Source organism: Ischnura elegans, chromosome 5, assembly GCF_921293095.1.
Source record: "Ischnura elegans chromosome 5, ioIscEleg1.1, whole genome shotgun sequence".
NCBI classification, from domain to species: Eukaryota; Metazoa; Arthropoda; class Insecta; order Odonata; family Coenagrionidae; genus Ischnura; species Ischnura elegans.
Genome location: NC_060250.1, coordinates 64,865,814 through 64,886,249, shown reverse-complemented (window position 1 = coordinate 64,886,249; position 20,436 = coordinate 64,865,814). Strand labels below are relative to the sequence as shown.

The 20,436-nt window shown below is 39.4% G+C and overlaps 2 protein-coding genes across 2 annotated transcripts in view; one reads left to right on the top strand and one right to left on the bottom strand.

Moving 5' to 3' along the window:
• The window catches only part of LOC124158984, an 801,817-nt gene that overhangs the window by 247,760 nt on the left and 533,621 nt on the right, over positions 1-20,436 (top strand). The window contains exon 4 of the mRNA XM_046534437.1: positions 12,858-12,917. Within this exon, the coding sequence (XP_046390393.1) occupies positions 12,858-12,917 (60 nt within the window). The remainder of the gene's footprint in view (positions 1-12,857; positions 12,918-20,436) is intronic.
• The window catches only part of LOC124158985, a 279,907-nt gene that overhangs the window by 240,506 nt on the left and 18,965 nt on the right, over positions 1-20,436 (bottom strand). The gene's annotated exons all lie outside the window — the stretch shown is intronic.

The window sequence follows — 20,436 nt, the reverse complement described above, 5'->3', positions numbered from 1 at the left end:
TTTCTGTCTTCACACATTAAAGTTTCAGTGAAAGTGCATATTCATCGTCATTTAAATCCACAACTAAAATGAATTATTGCCAATTAGGTATTTTTTGACATGAATAATTTAAGTCATAGAAATTCGCTAGATTTTACGTATTCCCTTTTGCGAGGATAATTCGCTAGTTGAACATTTTGATGTGCCCCTGGAGAAATTTTAGGAGATAAACGTTTATGTTTCTATTGATGATTCATATGACTCTTCCATTTGATAAATGTGCTTATATGATGCTTAATAACTTTTATAAGAATACATTCTATTGAACCTCAGTTAAAGTGGCACCCCTCTATCACTAGATTGCTCTTCGATATTAAAAACTGAAAGTATTTCCATTAACTCATCTAATTTCATATTTATTTGGGATGGTGTTTAAGATGGATTGCGTGAATAGATTATAGTTTCCGAAAAAGGAGAGAAAGTATCCTGCCTTCGCATATTTATTTATTTGTAAATTCACCTGTTCCTTTCTCTTAAGGTAAAGGTGTACCATTTCATGTAAGTTAATTATAATATTCTGTTCGAGAATTCATGAATAAGCTTAATATGTTGCACATCAGCGTATGTAAATTAACGTCTAGATATCATCAATTGAGAGGTTTCGGACTCTAAATATATTAGGTCCTTGAGAATTTTGAAAGTGATGAATTTTGGCTGACTTTTACCAGCCTGGCTAAGTGTTGACGAGAACGTGTTCATGTATGACCGCGTTTCGTTTTCGTGATGCTTGAATGATCTTAATACCTGTTTCATTATACCCTGATTGACTATGCGTTACTGCCCGCAAATGATGAAGAAAATTATTTAGGATATTTTTTGTGTCTTCAGTGGACCCGCTGCTCATTGAATTTGGGTTATTTCCTTTTAGAATACTACAATATAAGTATGGGCCAAATCATTGGCCTATCATTTACCATGAACTTATTAAACATTTAATTACTTCCTATGAATTCATCTCGGATTTTCAACCTAGTAATTATGTCCATGTTAGCTGGACTTTTGTTGGAAGACTTTCCCAAAACCCTTTGTGCTGCAAATGATTAGTTCGTCACCTCATTAGGATCGTGGGTATGTTTATGGAAAATTTTTTCCGCTATTTTCACGTCTAGTTTCATATTAAGTTAGATTCAAGTTTTTTTACATTTCAAAATTTTCAAGGGGCTTATTATACATGTTTTAAATTTCCTCCCACTTCCTAATTGCGAAGGATATTCAAATTTCACCCACTGTCTTTAAGCTTCTCAGAAGATGTTGAAAAATTTCTGCGAAAAAAAATTGGCCTAAGGTAACGGTAAAGATTCAGTGGGCCCGAGCATTTAAAAAACCCGAAAACATGTAACAAGCATCTTTGTGCATGTGAATTGCCATGAGAAAAAATTACCCTGGACCGGGAATAGAACCACGGACCTTTGGCTTTCCGTACGAAAGATGGTTTTCGTAGTGGCTTATCTGAAGCTAATTTTCCCTCTCATTACCTTCCTAGATGGACCGCAAGGGCCTGATATCTATCAGCGTTGATCGGTAAAATGAGATGGGAATTAAAGAATCTGGATAGCGTAGAGGTATGCGAAGTGGCCTAGAAAGTCAAAGGTTCGATTCCCAGTGGATTTTTTTCTCTTGGAAATTAAAGTGAATTTCACCTTTGTTCACGCGGCAGGATATAAATAATCAAGCAGCATATTTGTGTTTTTTTTTTAATTTTTTTTCGGAGGGATGAAAGGGAAAAGTTGGGAACACATTGCGGAACTTCCTCAGAAATCGATCCCAAATAGGGATCAGATCGCACCACGTTTCACTATCTTTGTAAACCGACCTGGAAAGAGCAACCGCACTTTGAAGATAAGGAACTTGCGTTCCAGCTTCTCCGAAACCGCCGGATTACACTGACAGCAAAGCACGGAGTCGCTCCGTTTATGGCCGCTTGTGGCCGAGCGGTTAATCTCGCCGGGATGCCGAAATCCTGTGTGCCCACCGTTAATTTTAAGTGGCGTCCCATCGAGAAGAAAGCGTGATGTATTCCCAGTGAACTTTTAGCGGCAAACTACCCCGAGAAAGATACCGAAACCAACACAAATGAGTCCTCTTCACTATTGCCACACTCTCGGTAGCAGACTGGTGTTCTTCCAAATTGTCGGCCAAATGGCGCAGTAAGACAAATTTCGGCCGCTGTCGATACTGGTACGTTATTTCGTGATGTCGAGCTCTTGAGATTGCGAGGGTCCCTCGTCCGCATGGCATCGGTATAACGCGATCGAAGGCTTTGATTGTTCATTATTATTATTTTTTTGCGAGAATTGCGGTGGCCCCAATGATGCTCCTCATTTGTGGCGAAGCGCCGGTGAAAGGGTGATATTCGCCTCATTGACGGACACCGACACCTCTCTCGCCCGGGCATTCCCCCTCGTGGTCGGCCGTGTGATGCAACTGAAGATGATCGCTACATCTCATCCCAACCGAGCGACCTCCCGGCCGAATGAGTCTCTGGACCGGTCTTCCATTCTTCTTCCCAGCGTAGCATCGTCCGCCAAGCTTGGCCTGGGCCTCATTGAAACTTCAGTGTCGGAATATTTTTTTATTAGCGACTATTGGCGGGTACGATAACAAATATACGTACGGACGATGAGTGTCGTATTATCGGGCTCGATACTATATAGTGATATATCACCTGATATAAATCGCCTTCCGGTACAATATTACGATGTATCGGATTATATTGGATGATCTATGGTCATTTCGGATATTTATCAGGTTATATAGGATTACATACCACGCTAAAATATCGTCATATGTTATAGTTAAACTCGGGCTGTTTACCGGGTGAAAGTCTCCATTAATGCCGACGTTTTGATAACTTAGTCGGATTTCGGTTTCAACCACTCAGCCTGAAGACGAAAACCGACTCGGTTTGCGAAACGTCGGCATCAATGGTGGTGGGCAGCCCGAGTTCAACTACAAGACACCATTTGCTGGAAACGACGATATCACGATATTTTTTCGTGGGCGATATTTATATTTTTACTTTCGGGCGGTATTTATCGCGGTTTTAATCGTGCAACCATATTTCGCCAATGCCGTAAACTGAAAATGAAAGCTCCCGGGAATTTTTAAATACCGTGAAATTCTTCTCTCTTTCGATATCGCTCTATGCCTACACTTAGTACCCTCAACTCATTCCAATTTTCCTCCTCTCCCGCCCCCTTTCTCGCCTCAACCTTCCTCACATACGTGCGTGGAGATGATCTTTCATATTTTGGGGTCTTTTCCCCAGATACCTCGGCGATTTTTGCGGTTTTTGAACTCTGGCATTATGGCGCGCTGTGCCCACCGTAGGCCGGTCCGACGCGGAGTGAGTCATCACTTGAAGAAGATTTGATCTCGTTTGATTGGAACAGGTCATTGGGCTGAAATGTTTTCCGAGTTTCTATCTTCGTATGTTACAGTAGAGTCGTCGATGCTGATGGTTAGCGTCAAATTCCTCCGTCATTTAAGTCAGACTTTACTACGCTCAAATAATTGTTGTAGGCTAATCATCAGCAGTCCCACAACCTCAAACTAATCGTTACCTGGCCTTGTTCGGAAAAAAATTCGATGGAATCAGTAAATTGGGATTTTATGACTGGAAAAGTTTTCGGTGAATCAAAATAAAACGTCTTTTATCGGACATGTAAAAAAACGTCTTCACTTATATAACCTTGAAATTTGTGCGTAGTATCTATGGTGGATGGTAAATTATTTCCATAAGTCAATCAATTTTAATTCTTTATAGGTAAATAAATTTTTAGGGCGATACCCCAAGTTCACTTGCAGGCTAAAGGAATAATTCCATTTTGAGGAGTAAATTAGCTGCCTGCATAACTACTACTACCTACAACATAAATAACTAATACTAATGCCTGCACCTTCCATAAGGTCGTAAATAAAGACCTTTACAGGATGGCAAGAGAAATATTGATCAGGGCTTCGGCATGGAGAAGGAAATGAAGTTCTTTAAAATGATTTAATACTTTCTAAGCTTGTCGTCACCTTTAATTTAGAATCTGATGGAAAAAATCTCTCTAGAAGTCGTTTTCATCCATGGATTCCGGTGGCACTAAAAAGAAAATGTTTATAACATTCGTTATAACTTCCAATGGTGGCTATTTTTGCCTTTTGAGTTAATTACTACTGCATATTAGGAACTAGGAAGACTTTTTAAGGTCACTGACTTCAAAGTCTTCCTAGTTGGAGAAGTGTCTGCGCCAAAGAAAACATGTATTCCTCAGATCTTTATTAGTCTCTGTTGGAGGCGGACTTTTGCATTGGATGCTTTTTAAAGTGAGTTATATCAGCTGAGAGGTTATTTATCTTGTACTAAAGTCTATAATTTCTGCGATAAACGCATCGGGAAAGGTGTAATTGATTTAACCTATGCATCCAGGGTTCTCTCCACAAGTTGTGGTACATCGAAAATTACTCCTGACTTGTGCTTTCAAAGGTCTTAGGTCAAACTATTCTTGGGGGTGAATTTATGCTATTTATTTTCATTCTCGTATTATAAGATGTGATTACTTCCCGCTTCCGGTTACGAGATCGGAAAAAAATTTCAGTAGGCTTTCTCGGATAGTAATTGCCACTAGTTTAAAGGTGATTAAATGTTGATATTTTCCCATACGATGATTTATTAGTTGACAAAACGTTTCATAGTAACTATGGGAAAAGTGGTGACAAGTGGGTGGCTGTCATTAATGAGCAACATGATCACATAGACTTCTCTTTAGTGCAGAAGATTTTCCTAGTTAAGGCCTACGTTAAATTCCAGGTTTTGCTAATCATTTCGAGATTTTCGGCAGAATGTTTCACCGGATTTATCCGACTCGGGTTAGATCGTGGAATATATTTATTTATGTTTATCATGCTAAAAGGGTGCTCTGTACGAGGTCTCTTTGTTAATAAATCTCAACTGTTTTGGGTAAACGTAAATTTATGAGTGTTTTACATTGCATTGTATCGTCACAATATTTGAATCCGAAACTTTGTTCTATAAACTCTGTTTAAATTTTATCACTTGTGCCCAGAGTTAAATTTGAAAGAGCTTCGACCCAAATTTTCACCCCTCTCAAATAGCATTTGAAATTAAGTGCATCCGAGCAGAAAAGTGGTGTATACACATGAACCTTTCGTGAAATAGTGTGACAGTTAAAATGAGTACGGGTGGAATTGTGCCGCATGCAGTTAATTTTAAATTTATATTTAGTAGTGTAAGAGTGTATCTGTTTCACCATAAAGTGGCGGGGGACGTGACATTGATAAAAGAATTCATACGCTGTGATCCGTAACCGAGCGCTCCATGCCTTAGGTCATTTGAAATCGTTCGTTTGCGGAAATAGGAATTCGATTGTGGAAATCCACGATTTTGAAAATGGATTTATCGGGCAGCCAATGCGTCAGACGTGGGCCTATGGGGCACGTCGTCGCATGTTGCGTGCGCCCTTACGGCGATCCAACCTTTGCAAAGAGGAGAAATTTTCTCGCCCTCCCTGAAGACGGGTTGAGAGTAACGCAACTTTGTGTCGGTGTTATTATCCGTGCACGCGTTTCAGACTTCCCCTTGCGGTGAGGTCGTAATTTTGGGGGAGCCCGAGGTCCGACACGTGGAACAGTCGGCGTTTGGCCGCGTATTCATGCGGACGCCGGAGCGTTAATGTTCGGAATGATTGGTGACGGACGTGAAGTGTTATGGAATCGAGGTGGAGATCTTTCTCATTCATGTGTTCTGCGTGCTATGCTTTCGGCTTGAGAGCGTGAGGTTTTTTTTTACGATTATCCGGGTCCACGGACTGCGACCTTTCCCGGGGTACGATTTCTCGGACGAGGCATGTTTAAATGACAGCAAACGTGCCATTTTTGCGAGATTGAGGAAATGTGGACCTATTTTTTGCCGTGAGGCTTTCACGTGTTTTCACTATGCGTGAAAATGGCGAAGAGCAATACATCGATATTAATTGATTCTGTTGGTCAAAGCACCGTTATCAATGCGTCTCTATCTGGCTTGGTTATATCTTTGAATTTAATTTCAATTATCTTTGCAACTTTTTTATGCCGTTGAGTCAGTTTTGATCAATTAAATTGTAAACAAAATCTCTTAGCAATTGTTTCACCCCCTTTATCAGTTCCTTCATAATGTACCATCAAGAATTTATTCGAGCATTCAATGTAATATTTGAAAATCGAGTACGAAAAAACATGATAATAAGTTCTTTTTTCTAAAAGAGTATATGAAAATCATTTTCTTCGAAGCATATACAGCTTCAAAGTCTATTTTATCTTGTGCCACGAAAACATATTTATTTACACGACAAGTTTAATGGCAAATGGGTTGCAGCCTTTTTAGGCTCAGAATTATGACCAGCTGAATTTCTATCGGGTAGTCGATATAAAGTACTTATAATAATCGATTGAGGGAGTGGTGGAAGAGAAAGGAGGTATCGTCATTTAATCGTTGCAGTTCCATTAAGGCGAGAGCGCCCGACAGTGAATATGCTACCCGAAAATCGTCAAGCACAATCTAATTTTTTCTATGACTATTCATTATTTTTGGTGAATGCATGGAAGTATATTGGTTTTGAAAGCTTTGCCAAAAACTTCTCGGCTCTTCACATGTACGTAAGTATCTATAGCTTGTCCCAGTCACTTGGTCGTAATCTCCCGACTGTTCCTGTCTTGGATTTTCATATGCATATCATCGGGCCGCAGAGAAAGTTATTGGTGCCTCGCTTGGAGACGGTCCATTCTTTTGACGACGGCCCGCAGTCCTTTTCGAGGTGGGCTGAGCTGTTCGGAGCGATGATGGATGTACCTTTTGAAAAATCGGCTGCATTTGCGTGAGTTAATCGGGCAGAAAATGCAAAGGAAGCCAATGCCTTCTTTCTGAGTGAACTAAAAATGGCTCTTTTGATTCACTGGTGTAGCGTTTCATTAGCGTGAATACTAATTGATGGGAAAGTGATAACGTTAGCTATGTATTTGAACATGGACGGAGAGAGGTGACATTTAGTGGAGTTATTTATTGTCTTATTATAATTTAAATAAAAAAATATTTTCCACCTCATTTCTCACGTAAATTCTTCGGGTAGAGCTTGAATAGAATTAATACATTTTGTAAAAGTAATATTTTTTACGCCCTATTTTTTTAAGCCATAGTAATTTTTGATTCCAGCTTTTCTTAAGCTGTATTGGCCTTTTTTGAGATATTAATTTCAAGCATCGCCATTGCGGATCAATTGATTTTGTAGTGTTTACCTTCTTGAGGAAAATGTAATCATCCCTCGTGAATTTTCTCGTGTATCTTTTATTTGGAAGATGTTTGGACCAAAGTAAATTAAAGCTAAACGAGACGTAGAATGAGGCAATTATGTACCCTTATATTATCATTACGGTGTGTCTGTTCTTACCTAATCCATTGTGGTAGTGAATTTTGATAGCAGGCTCACAGAGACGAGGAAGTGAAGTGAAGTGGAAAGGAAGTGAAGAAGGTGGAAAGGAAGTGAGAATGTGGCATTTAAAGTTACTGTCTCTGCTTACTTAAGGAGATAGAAAGGGCTAGAGGGCTGCTCGTAAGTAAAAATTACGCAAACGTAGCTACGGAAAAGCTGCGCAGATTTCATTCTTACTCAGCAAATACCTGAATGTAAGATCCCATCGTGAATATTTCAGTGAAGAGGTTTTTTTGCCTGTTTTGATAAAAACGTTTTTAGATTGGTTTTTGTTACGCTTTAACCAATTATGTCCGTTGAAAAATTAATTAGATTATTCAAAACCGAGCGAATTTAACATTACTTTATTTACTTAATTTCATCTGTGAGTGACTTTCCAACATTCTAAATTTAGGTCCAATATTTGATTTGGAGCTCTTATGTGGAGAGTAGCGGAAATGAAGATGACATGCTGATCATGACACAGAGCAATTATAATGACTTTGCGGGATAAATTTATGTTTATCACTTCAAATGCTGAGTTAATAGCGTTAAAATATTACTTCGCGAGCCAACATAATTTACATCTTTCATTCAGTTAAGCATTCCCCCCTTGATGACATCTTATGGAGTCACTGCGGTCTGGTATGCTAGCTTGACAGCCGTGGCTCGCAGAGTTGCACGGCGAGGATATCATCCGAGAGCATTTTCATACGGCTCATCATTCTTGCCTCTCACGACTTCAAGAGGTGTCGAATCACGGCAGTAGTTCTTAAAAGAATTGGCCGTAATGTATTCCGTTCCCCTTAGAGCCTTGAGAGATCGCATCAGTGAAGAGCTTCGCATCTCCATCATTTCTCGATCGGAAGACGTAGCGTTTCGCGTGACGCTTTTCAGTGCATTTATTTTATTGTTTCACCAACACTCCAACGCGTTACTCACGAATACTAGGGAGTTTATTCGCTTAAAGTGACTCAAGTGTTTCTCTTTGACATTCAAATGAGACCCGAGCGAGTCTTGGACTTGTTAACAGCAGCACCTCCAACTCGCTTAAACCCTCCAGCGCACTTAGAGATATTCAATGACACCTTAAGTACTTGTTACGATCCCTCGCAAAGGTTAGAAATCCGTTTCCTCATTGTGTTTGCAGTTCTAGTTGCATGAGTTTACCGCAGACTGATTATGCAATAGCAGCGTAAAAGGACTGGGTGATTAAAGCGGAAAAATTTCGTATAACACGTGATCGATGTGTTTAAGCTCAGAAAATGTAATTCCCTTTGAATACTTTTTTAAGAAAATCATAATTAAGATCGCAATTAGTGTCACAACGAAAATACGTAATCAAAATTCACGGAGATTTATTGGAAAGTTTGAGGGAACGTAAGGAAACTTAAAAAATCTTCACGAAATTCCTTAAATAATTCCAGGCCGTTGGTTGGTAATGGGGTCGTTAACTCAGAACCCAAATCTCCATTTATTAATTCGATGGGCGGAAGGAAAAGGCTGGTTACGACGAAAAAAAATGCTGAAGTTTCTAACCAATTTTCATACGTTGGTGAAGTAATGATTGTTCTCAATTTTTCTTGTGGCCAATAGTTAGAAAGGGAATTTTAAGTGTGGGTGTAAACTAGAATGAAGCTCGATTTAGAATATGTATACTTTAATCGTGACAAGTCGCCTGCTCACTTTATTGTTACAGCTGCTACAAGTTACTCCCTTAAAAGGTGAGGAGTAAAAATACGAGTTTTCATTCCCAATTAGTTGGATATTTGGCTTCTCTTTTTGATATAATCAACTTGTTTTCGTAATTTGGAACTAACCTTCGATGAACGAAATGTTGTACCACTGATGGTTGGCACTAAAGCTATTAATACATAGTCAAATTTCGAGCTTAATTGACTCAATACTGACGTACATAAAGTGTAGTTTATGTTATTGTGTGGTTAATAGTGTTTTTCGCAATTAGCCCATTGAGGCAGGGTGTCCATCAGACAAACTCTAGAGTTTGAGAAATGACATGGTAGATTTGAGAAAGTAGGCCGGGTACATATGGAATCGAAAGTAGTGCTAGATATAGTGGGCTAAAAGGAGATGTGCGAAGGGATGCCTGTTTGATATTTAAATTTAGCTACCGAAGAGGAACGTGGAAGGCATTGCAGTTTTTGTCGTTTTAACACTTGAAGATAGTAGAATGAAGTGCAGGATTTTGCTAAGGTTGAAAGATTCCAAAGCATCTTGAATTTAGTTCGTGCCGTCAACGATTGGTGAATGACTAATTGCTCCCCTCGTAGGGTATTTAAACGAGATGTTTTGAGATGAAGTCACCTGGGGTTGATGGAAAATATATTCGAAGCAGCTGTGTGGTTATATTTTTATGGGAAATTGCCGTTCCGTTTTATTAATATTATTGAGTTCCATCAGATGAAGGCTGAAAACTCTCTTTATACAGTATAAAGTTTAAAAAAATATATTAAAAATGCCTAGAATTTCCGTGTGGTTTGTTTTGCTTGTGTTAATCTATCATCATTCTGTCTTATACGGTTAAAATTTGATTTTATATTCTTGTATGAGTTGCCTAAATACCTGCTATTCGAAAAAAACTTTAAGTGTATAAATTGACTGCGTTGCTGTTGACGTTTGGGTCATAATGATTATTATTCGTATTCATTATGTGGATTTTCACTTGTTAATGCATAGATATGTCCCAAACAACTCCGAAAACCTCGAATAAGCCTCCATTTCCTGATTGGTACACCTAGATTCGCTTCATCAGTCATCATTTCGCTTCATTTTTTCGAATTTAGGACAGTTTCCCTCTCCGTATTCATACCATCGGGATCGATGATGATCCCGCGAAAGCTTGCCCGACCAGGTGTCTAATACTTTTTTCAACTCTTCAAAATTTCTTGACAGCCTTTCCCTTTTTGATGCGATGTGGTGACGTTTCAGATGGTCGAATCAATTGTGAAACTACCTGCCTCCGAGGTGCCTCATTCGGGGAGAAGCATTTTATGCATCAGCCTTCTATCAATGCCTCTCTTTTCTCGATTTCTCACTTAAGGGGATAATTAAAGGTCGACAGCGAATGCTGGGCTACGGCCGAAAGCAGTATCGAGTCATCTCATTCTTTGGTTACCATGTAGCCATCTCCGCAGCGTTTATGTGTTGTTGCTGTACGGTCCCGTGAACACTGCTGGCCCCTGTACGCAATTTTATTGCCTCATTGAGGTTCATTTAAGTTTGATGACCCTTATTCGCTTCTCCTACTCTCCTCACCATTAATAACTCAACTTCGATCCTAACTTGTCACAGGCTGTCTAACTTTTCTCATGTTGTGTGGGAGTTCCGAGAGGTAGTTGAAACATGCTAAATTGAGATTTATTTCGCGTGGAAAGTGCGATGTATATGTTTTCGTATGAAGGTCCAACTTCGTCCTTCAAGTCGAAACAGAACCGCTAGTTATGAAAGATTTCTAAGGGTATACTGGTTGTTACGGTTAATCAGTTCGACCTCGATATTCTTTTGTAGCATCATAGTATCACAACTTTTAAAATTAATGGCGATTGAATGCCGTACCTGAGGTCAAAAATCGTTAGTTAATAGGAACTGGCGCCGTAAAAGAATCTAACTGCTGGAACAAGTGTTAATGGAAAATTATATTTTGTGAGTACATTTTTCAATTATATTTGTACTTGTTCATTTTTAACATCGTAGTACGTCATTTGTGGAAGATTATTTTTTTATGCCGACTTAAACTTGCCATATGGTATTTATTTTGAACTTGGAGCTGAACCTAGAACTGAACTAGGATTGCGTTTGTTTTCGTGTTTGTTTGTGAGTTCTGCTCATTGATAATAAGCAGCTCTCGCAAATAAGAAGCGGCTGGTATCAGGATTTTTATTAAATCCATTTATAAGCATTCCATTTGCCAAAGTTATTGATTTCCTTTAATAATACTGAAGTTGTGGTTTCGGTGTTGGCCTCAGATTTCGGTTAATTTGGCGCAGCCACCTCGATCGCTCTTTTATGTATTTACTCGGAAGGTTTGAATAGTTCATCTTGGCCGTCCCTCGCGACTCTCATCGTCCTTCGTCGGCGGTAGGCAGCGGCAGCAACACCCGTGTGGCTGGCGGCCAAAATTCCCACGTCCCCGTCTTCACTTCCTCAGCGTCGTCGCTTCGACCGTCCATACTTCCTCCCCCCTCGTCCACCCTCGGGATCATCTTCGCAGACTCATCTCTCCCGCTGCCTTAGGCTCTGCGCCTCCTCCTTCCTCATCTCCTCTTGTTTTCCTTCCTTATCCCCCTCACTCTCTCTTTCTCGTGCCTAACGGGATCGCATGGCCTCCTTTACCGCGTCCGCTCCTCAACGGTATTGTGCAGCTGTCGCTTTACTTGCGTTTTTCTAGCGGCTTTCGATACGTCCGTCACCGGTTTTTCTCTTTCGAATGGACGGGGTCTTACTCGGCGGGGATTGTTTTGATTGAGATGGCCGGCGGAGATTGGCGTGTGGGGGCGCTCTCCACGATAAGTCTCCGGCTCCTCACGGAGGCCTTTCGCTGCCGCCTTGCGCGGCCCCTCTTGTTCGGAGAAATCTTCTCGGTATCGCAGAGGTGCCTGCGTGATGAATGTGATCCTCCTGCTTGGCTCTTGCGAGGTCATTTTAACTATTTGGCGGACTTGTTTGTTTGTCTATCTGGTGGGTACTTGTTTACAATTGTTAAAGCACATAAATGCGTAAGAATTTCCTTAAATGAAGAAATATTTCACGAAATCATTGAATAATTTATTCGTGAAATTAATTACCTGGTAGAGATGGCCCAATTGCTGAGGAAACTTAACAAAAAATCATTTTAACCATTAACCGGAATCATATTATTGTAGGATATAGAATCTCTTGTTGTCAAAGATGGCAATATCTTTGGCTATTTTCGTAAAACAATTCGCTGCATTTACGAGTCCTTTAGCTAGTAAAATTGAATTAAATGCGAAGATTACTCCTATTAAATGAGGATTAGATTATGAGTTAAATTACTAATATCAAAAAAGGAACGTATTATATTACAAAATAGGTTCTCAAAAAGTAGTCGTTGCTAATAGTCCTATTATCTATTCTTAGTTACTGATCTTTCCAGGGGCCAAGACGTTTTTCAATAGTTATTTGAAACTTTTAATCAGGAATGAATCCCAACTCAAATTTTATTGTGAATAATTTTATTGAGACCTGAATTAAATGTTAGTATAATTCTATTATTGCACATAATTCGGCTCATTTAAATTGTATTTTAAATGGAAATATTGATTGAAAATTATCAAAACTTTACACTTTTCAATATTATGTATTCATTGATTTTAATTTATTTTTCAGCTTCACCTGACGCTGTCTACATGGAAAAATCAGCGAGAGAGCGAGGAATCTCTGAAAAAGGTTTGTGATTATTTTTTTAAGTTAATTATTGGATGTATAGAGGTGCCGTCAATCAATTTTGCGGATGTAATTGCTAAAGATTCACATACGTTTCATTTTTAAAACTATCCCTTTAGTCTTTATTTTTAGCTAATTTATTTTGTTCTCTATAAGGATTGCTGAAAAGGAATATGCTGAGCTATATATTTTACGATTAATTGTATTCGCCTTCAATATTTCACTCGATCTTTAATGACTAATAAAAAAACTCCGGATAATGCTTAACTATGTGGAGAAACTGTCACAGAAGGAGAATGCTTTTAATGCATAAATTACTGCTTGGTGACCATTCAGGTAGTTTGAGCGAAGCAAAACAAGGAGAAACTTGTGCAGCATGCACCCAGAGAAAACTGCAATGAAGGTCAACGATGGCGGAGGAGGTCAAAGTAATTCAGACTCGTTAGAGGCATCATCGGAAAGAAAATACTGAAATCTTTTTATAGTAAGGGAAACCACGGAGAATGCAAAAATTGTTTATGCACGGCCTGAATATGATGGAATAAATAGTGAAGATTAGAGATGCATTGAATTGGAAAAATCACTACCAGGAATAGACAGGTCAGACCTTCAAACAAATACCAGTCACTGATTTTATGATATAAGACACGATGCGCAAAATCACGCGGGGTTCCCGGTTCGTAGTACGTTTAGGCACGAGTTTCCTCAGATCGAGGAGAACAACTTTTGCTTACTAAAACTGCATACTTATTGATATGAGAAATTGCTCTGTTTTTCCTATACTTTACATTTCTCGTCCATCATCTGCATGCCATGTCTACGCTAGTTTTTTACGTACCATGATTCCCCTACTCCAAATGGATATTAGTCTTTTTTAACGATTTTTATGGCATTTGTTTGCTGTTTTAACCCATCTGTCTATTCCTTTAGTCTTCAATTTGTTATCTTTCCTTTGTAGCAGAAGTTTCTCTCATTTTCATGTTATGTGATATGCCGTAGGTGAGTAACAAATGACTGCACATTGGTTTTAATGCCCGAAAACAATGCGCAAGATCTTATGTGTTAAAGAAATCTCCATCATGGCACTTGAGCTTTTACTTTCTCAAGTAACCCCATCCGTCTTAGCACCTAAATCGCCGCATTTTCGCTCCTCTGAGGTAATAAATACGTCACGTGCCCAAGACGCCCGATCTCTATCGCGGGTTTTTTTTTTATTCTGGATCTCATGCCCAGGGATGAATGGGGTATAGCACCCGATTCGCGGGAGAAGATATATTCCACTCTCCCGATCCGGGTCCCGTCCGTGGGTGACCTCCTCTTTAACCCTTATCCGGGCACCTCAAATTTCTAACGTAACCGGGCAAGCAGGGCCCAATGGACCCTCCTTGTTAATTTTTTCTTTTTGCTCAAGTGGGCCAACCTGCTAGCATAAATATCATTGTTTTTTGTCAAATAGTGCAAATCAATACAAAATCAATGATTTCAAAATATTTTTTAATGTTCATAAATGAAAATTTTACATGTTAATTAGTAACAAAAAATTGAAATATAAAAAAAAAAGATTAATTCTTCATAAAATTGATCTCTGGTGGAAATAATTAAAATTTAGAATCAATTAACATAAGGCATAATTGAATATTATTTACTTATGAAACGACATAATTGAATATTATTTACTTACGAGACACTGTACAACATCAAAACTTATTGTTTGGGGAAGAAAACAAAATTTCATCAACGAGTACAGGATAGGCTACCCCTCAAAGCTTTTATCACTTTTGTTTACACGTTTTACGTCACTATGCTCATTGCACACCGATGCTCACAGTTGTTACAAATTTATTTTTGTTCATAATATTTTTGCTATGGGCATATATATCACCTCAGTTTTTTGTTATTCTATAATTTGATGAATGTCTTCGCTCAGAAGTTCCTTCATCAAAAAGTCCTTAGCCTGTGTTCCAAGGCAAACCCAAGTTGAATCGTCTTTCAATGTGGACCTCAACCAGAATATCGGATGCAGTTTGAATTCATAGTCTTCTTGAATAATGTTTACTAGCATTTCAATTTAGATCAATATTCAACCACACCACATACGCTGCTACTCTACTCACGTCTAAGTCACTCATGAAAAACGCAAAAGGCCAACTAATTGTGCGTCTTTTACTCATGTGCGTATTACCAACTGGTCAAGGAAATCGACTTCACCTTTGGTGCAGTTGTAGTGACTAATAATTTCAGGTTTAGCATTGACGTCTTCCATAATTTTATTACGATGCATGATTCATAGAAGAACTACCGGCCAAATTTTCATCTTGGGCAATTACACAAACATACAATTTTTGGTGAAACCAAACAATGAAGAAACGACTTTACCACTTCTGTTGGCTTGAAAATTTCCTGGAATAAATCGTTAATACTTTCCTATAGTTCTAACATGATTCATAAAGCTCTATGCAAACTTTATAACAGAGAAATTCTTTGTCATTAGTTTCATTTCTGTTCGTATTTTGATATGGTTCAGTGAGGTGCTGTACAACTCTGCAATCCAAACCAGGCAATTCTCTTTATGTCAATGTTATCTTCATTGGAACTCTCCTCTTCGATAGGCTGGTAATACAAATCATCGTCACTAGTTTCTTCAATGTTCAGCAGTTTTTGTATGCCATCTTGAGACAAAAGCTTTTGTCTAGCTATGATCTAATAATTATGAAAAAATATGATACTTCATTGAATTTCTATAAAACTACGAATTACTTCCTTAGTACTCATCTATTAGAACTTACCTGGATATGTGATGTCTTCGTGAAGGAAACTTGTAAATATTTGCCATCACTCTGATGGCTGTGCTATTTTTACCCAAAGAGAATTGCATATTGAGGCGGTAGTTCCGTATAAAAGCCCATATTTTCGGAATCATTTATGTGCAAAATCTTATATGCCTTCATCTAAGTTGCTCAGTAGCACTTTGCTAGCACACTACTCTTTTGCCATACATGCCGTAGTTTATATGGGGATGAAGGATGGAGGATGTAGAGGCGAAAGGTGGTGGAAAAATTTGCGGGGAGTGGAGGAGAAGGAGAAAACAGGGAAGGATGGACTGTCATCAGTGCGTTAGGGTTTGGGAATACCGGTGGAGGATTTTTAGGAGAATGATAATGAACAGGAACGTTCAAATTCGAAGCGACATCATCTGCATGCTTTCGGTATGGCAGGATATATGCTTTCCTTTACCCCTAATGTCGTTGGATCAGTGTTAGGAAACAATTGGATCGTTTCAGTGACCATTCTCTAGGGGTTTCCCGGTGACTCAACCCAACTGAAGGAAAATTTCTCTTAGCATATGCCCTTCAGCGACCGCCACGGTACAATAGCAATAAGTGAAAGAATGAAAAAACTGTCCCTATCCTTCATTTATGGATACTGATGATGATGTTTGTTCCGCATTGTTCATTCTTCTCCCATCTCACTATCCTTCACCAGGATTTTCCATCCGTAATGCATCTGTGATTCTCCAGTGACCACCCTACTCTATATTCCCTTTTCACCTTCCCCGGTATCTGCTCCCATCTTACCACCCATGCTACCTAGAATAACATTCTGCGTATATAATCTAGTTATGTAATTTACACTAATTACATTTTTCAGCCTTGATAGCAAAAATAAACTTCGTGATTGAAGCTAACACAAACTGGATATATATGCTCGTAAGTATCCCGTAAGTGCAGCGTGTTGCATAACTGGTAAACACTCACCTCCTGCCATACGCCACTGTATTAGGGGTTATTTAGATGTATATGTGAACATTCCCAAATAATGCTTGAAAAATTACAACATGATTCCTTTTATATTAACCATCTAATGATGTGCAACTGATCGCGTATGTGAAGGGTCCATCAGACCCAGCTTGCCCGGTTACGTTAGGAAAAGTTTAAATTTGCCATAAACAAAAAAGAAATATTTTTTAAAATTAAAAAATATATATTTCTTATTCCATTTATCCGTATGAACAAAGTCACAGAAGTTCACAGCACTGGGATATTTTATTCTCATGTTATAACCTGAAATAAAGGCTGTAGGGTCCGTTGGACCCTCCTTGCCCGGATAAGGGTTAAAGTCGCCACGGGAGCCGTAGGTATAGCCCGCTTGACTCTCTTTGACCCCCTTAACATTTTTCGCACGCCTCTTGTCGCCCTCTTCCCCAGTCCGTCTGCACCTGCGTGCTCAACCTTCTCAAAAACGCTCACGACTCAGCGTCCATCGGCTGCGACCTCCCGGGCCGTCCGCTCCACATAAATCGACCGTGGATACACGCATGCGTTGCCCTTACATATTTTTCCCTCCGCCCGCTTTGATGTTTACTTGCTACCTGCCGGAGAAAATATCAAGGAGAACCAGTCCATCCCCGGTGTCCGGCATTGCCTCATACACACATCATCCGCTCCTCCATTCGTTTCAATTTTCTATAGTTACTTGTTTGAAAGTTTTGTAAGGTAAAAATATCGAAAATTTCCATTCATCCACATTGGTGGTATGGAAAGATTGAATTGCATGCTTATTCTTTGGTCTTTTAAGTCGTCGAACTCATGATTCATCGATTCCTTAATCTAATCTAATGATGATCGGTTTCCATTCGTCGAATTTTCTGTAAATTTCAATATGCAAGCATTTTGTGGTTAAAATGAGATTCATGGCAATTGTGAATTATCTTTCTTTTTTATGTTTTGCGTTCGTAACGGGTGACTGATATTTTTGTTGAAAATATTTGATTCAAAATGCCCGTAGTAAGTGCTCTTACTTTTTTATGTTTTGCTTTCGTGACGGGTGATTGGTATTTGAATTGAAAATATTTGATTCAAAATGACCGTAGTAAGTGTATGTATGGGATGTGGTTAATGTTTTCTCTCAAACTTAAGGTTTATGTTAACATTTTTGTGAGTTTTTGAAGTTTTGAGTTGTGGTTGAGTGTGCCGTAATTTTGGCCAGATTGTTGCTTGCGGTGGTAGATAATGAATGGCCGGAAATTTTAATCCCGCTCACAAAAACTCAAACTCGCTAAATTTGAGTTGTTATGAAATAAACCAATTGTTAGAAAAATTCCTTAAATCACTGCTCAAACTGCGCGTCAATCTTGAAATCAATTTTAACGGACTTAAGGTAGTTTTTTAGTTTTCTCTTGAGAAAACTTTGTTTTAATTTCTTAGTGTTTTTATTCAGAATACATTGGAATTTTTTCTCAACTTAATGACTATTCCGAATCTATGTACGCTATTTCAAGTTGTTGTGAACCAACAGACGCTCTTTTTGAGTTTTCAATTTCATAGCCGCGCATAGTCAGAAAGTTGTTGTGAATATAGTTTTTTGGCTTTATTTTTTGGCAATTCAATCGCTTGACTCGTTATCCGCACAAGAATGATAAAGTGCATCTCTTTTCCTGTTCTTTGTTTGCGCGCTGGCCTTTGTCCACCTGCCTTCCTTTTTCGATAATTTTCTCCACTCGTCGTCCTGTTTTTGTGTAGGAGTCTCAGGCTATGAGGAGACTACCCACGCTTTTCCTTTACCGAAGCGTTTATGGAATGTAAGAGCTCGAAAATGCCATACCGCATCCTCCGCAGCCCATCAAATTAGCCATCGGAGTCCCATCTTCGCCTTGGAAGCAAGTAAGCAAGCGCCATGGTCCAGCACTGCGAAGGGCGTAGCCGCCATTTCCCACCACGCCTCTTCGTCCGACGGATACGAAAAATCGTCTCGTTATTTTTATTGCGTCGACCTTGAGGGCCGGACGACTGTTCTACACATGGTCTTCTCTTTTCTGCGAACTGTATCATCCAGTTGCTACGGGTGCTTACTGGAAGGCCGAACGAGTTTATTTTGAAATGTCTTGCTGAATTTTTGCTCGATCGTGAAGGGATTTTTTTCGAATCATCTCCTTTTCATTTACGGCTTAGTCGTTAACCATCGACCGGTTAAATATTTTTCGGATGAGATCACTTAAAGTTGATTCCTCACGGAGGAATCGGTTTAAGGTTTGCTACTGCTTTTGCTTGTGTTCAAGGGTCATTTTTAATGAGTGATTGTTACATTCGTGGGGAAAGATAAGTAATTATTATCTAATATTTCATATTGTGAAATCAACTAGAATCTACTGTGTGGAATCGTCTACGATTATCCTAAGGTAATAATACTTTGGTTTCTCCACAACTACACAATTTATGTCTGTATTAGTATAGTACAGTCAGACTCATCAATTGACGACAATTAAAGTATGTGTTGTGATATTTGAACATTTCTATTTACCCAAAGGATAGATTTATAGTATTAGAGTTTCGGTTATGTATTAAGACCTTCTCCCCTACGCTTCTACAATAATGTAGTATTTATGTGTGCGCGTGACACATGTAGAATCTTGCCTTGATTTTAATCCGCAGCCTTGGGTTTATGTGCATACATTTTCTTTATGAGTTAAGGTCGTCTCTAGAATTTGACTCGCTAGTGAGAATAGATATAATCTTTTCATTTCTCGGTCTTTTAAACAACTTTGATTATATGTCGAATGAAGAACACTGGGGCTAATTTGTTTCCTCAAGTCCCTGGAACGTGGTGATGCGGGTCTGTTACGATAATACAGCCCTATCATCGCGCATGCTTGCGGTATGACGCCTTCCCCGCTAGTGGCGCCGTTAACATTCCCAGGGTACCACTCAAGCGAGTACGGGGACGTTCCTGTGCACCCCTGCGCCAGAAGCGGTTCTTCTCCGCGCCAACCCACTCTCCCCCCCCTCGGAATACCGCTCCTCCTTAGCGAAGGTTTCTTACCTTCCGATCAAGGACGACGAGTTGATGTGCACGCTGATCTTCTTTTTCTCTGTTTGCCAAGGGGGAGCGTTACATTTCTCCCTCTTCCCGCCCATGTCCCCCGCCAATTGCGGAGCAGCTCTCGTTTTCGTGATCCGGTATATGACGCGTCGTTTATTTTGGATGCCAGCACTTGGAGTCTTCGGTCTTTTGTCGTCTTCTTGCTCGCTCCGAAATCCAAGCCTAGTTTGGGACACGTTTTGTGGCCAGCGAAGTGGTATCGGCAAAGCGATGCGAGTTTTTGTCATGTTTCGTGTTATTTTGAGGATATTCTATAGTGTAATGACCTGTGTTCACTCCGAAAATAGGTCACGAATGTGATGAGTATGATTCGGAAGGATTTGATCCTTTACCCGTAGATAATCTGCTTTTTTTTAGAAAGCCATTGTAACGTTGCCCAAGGGTCGTACTTTTTATTGCGATAAATGTTGACGTCACCCGTGTTTGCTTTTAAGCTCGAAGTGTGAAGTATGATGTGAAAACAGGCATGCACTAATCTTTGCTGGAATCTTAGCTTCAAGAAACTTTAGGTTATGAAAGAGATGGAATGATATGTATCATAATAAGGGTCATTTAGGTTCTGAGTTTCAACAATGGAACAATGCTAGATTTTTATCTCTGGATTCAGGTTCTTCCTCCTTCAGTATTATTTAGGCTGTGCGTTGGG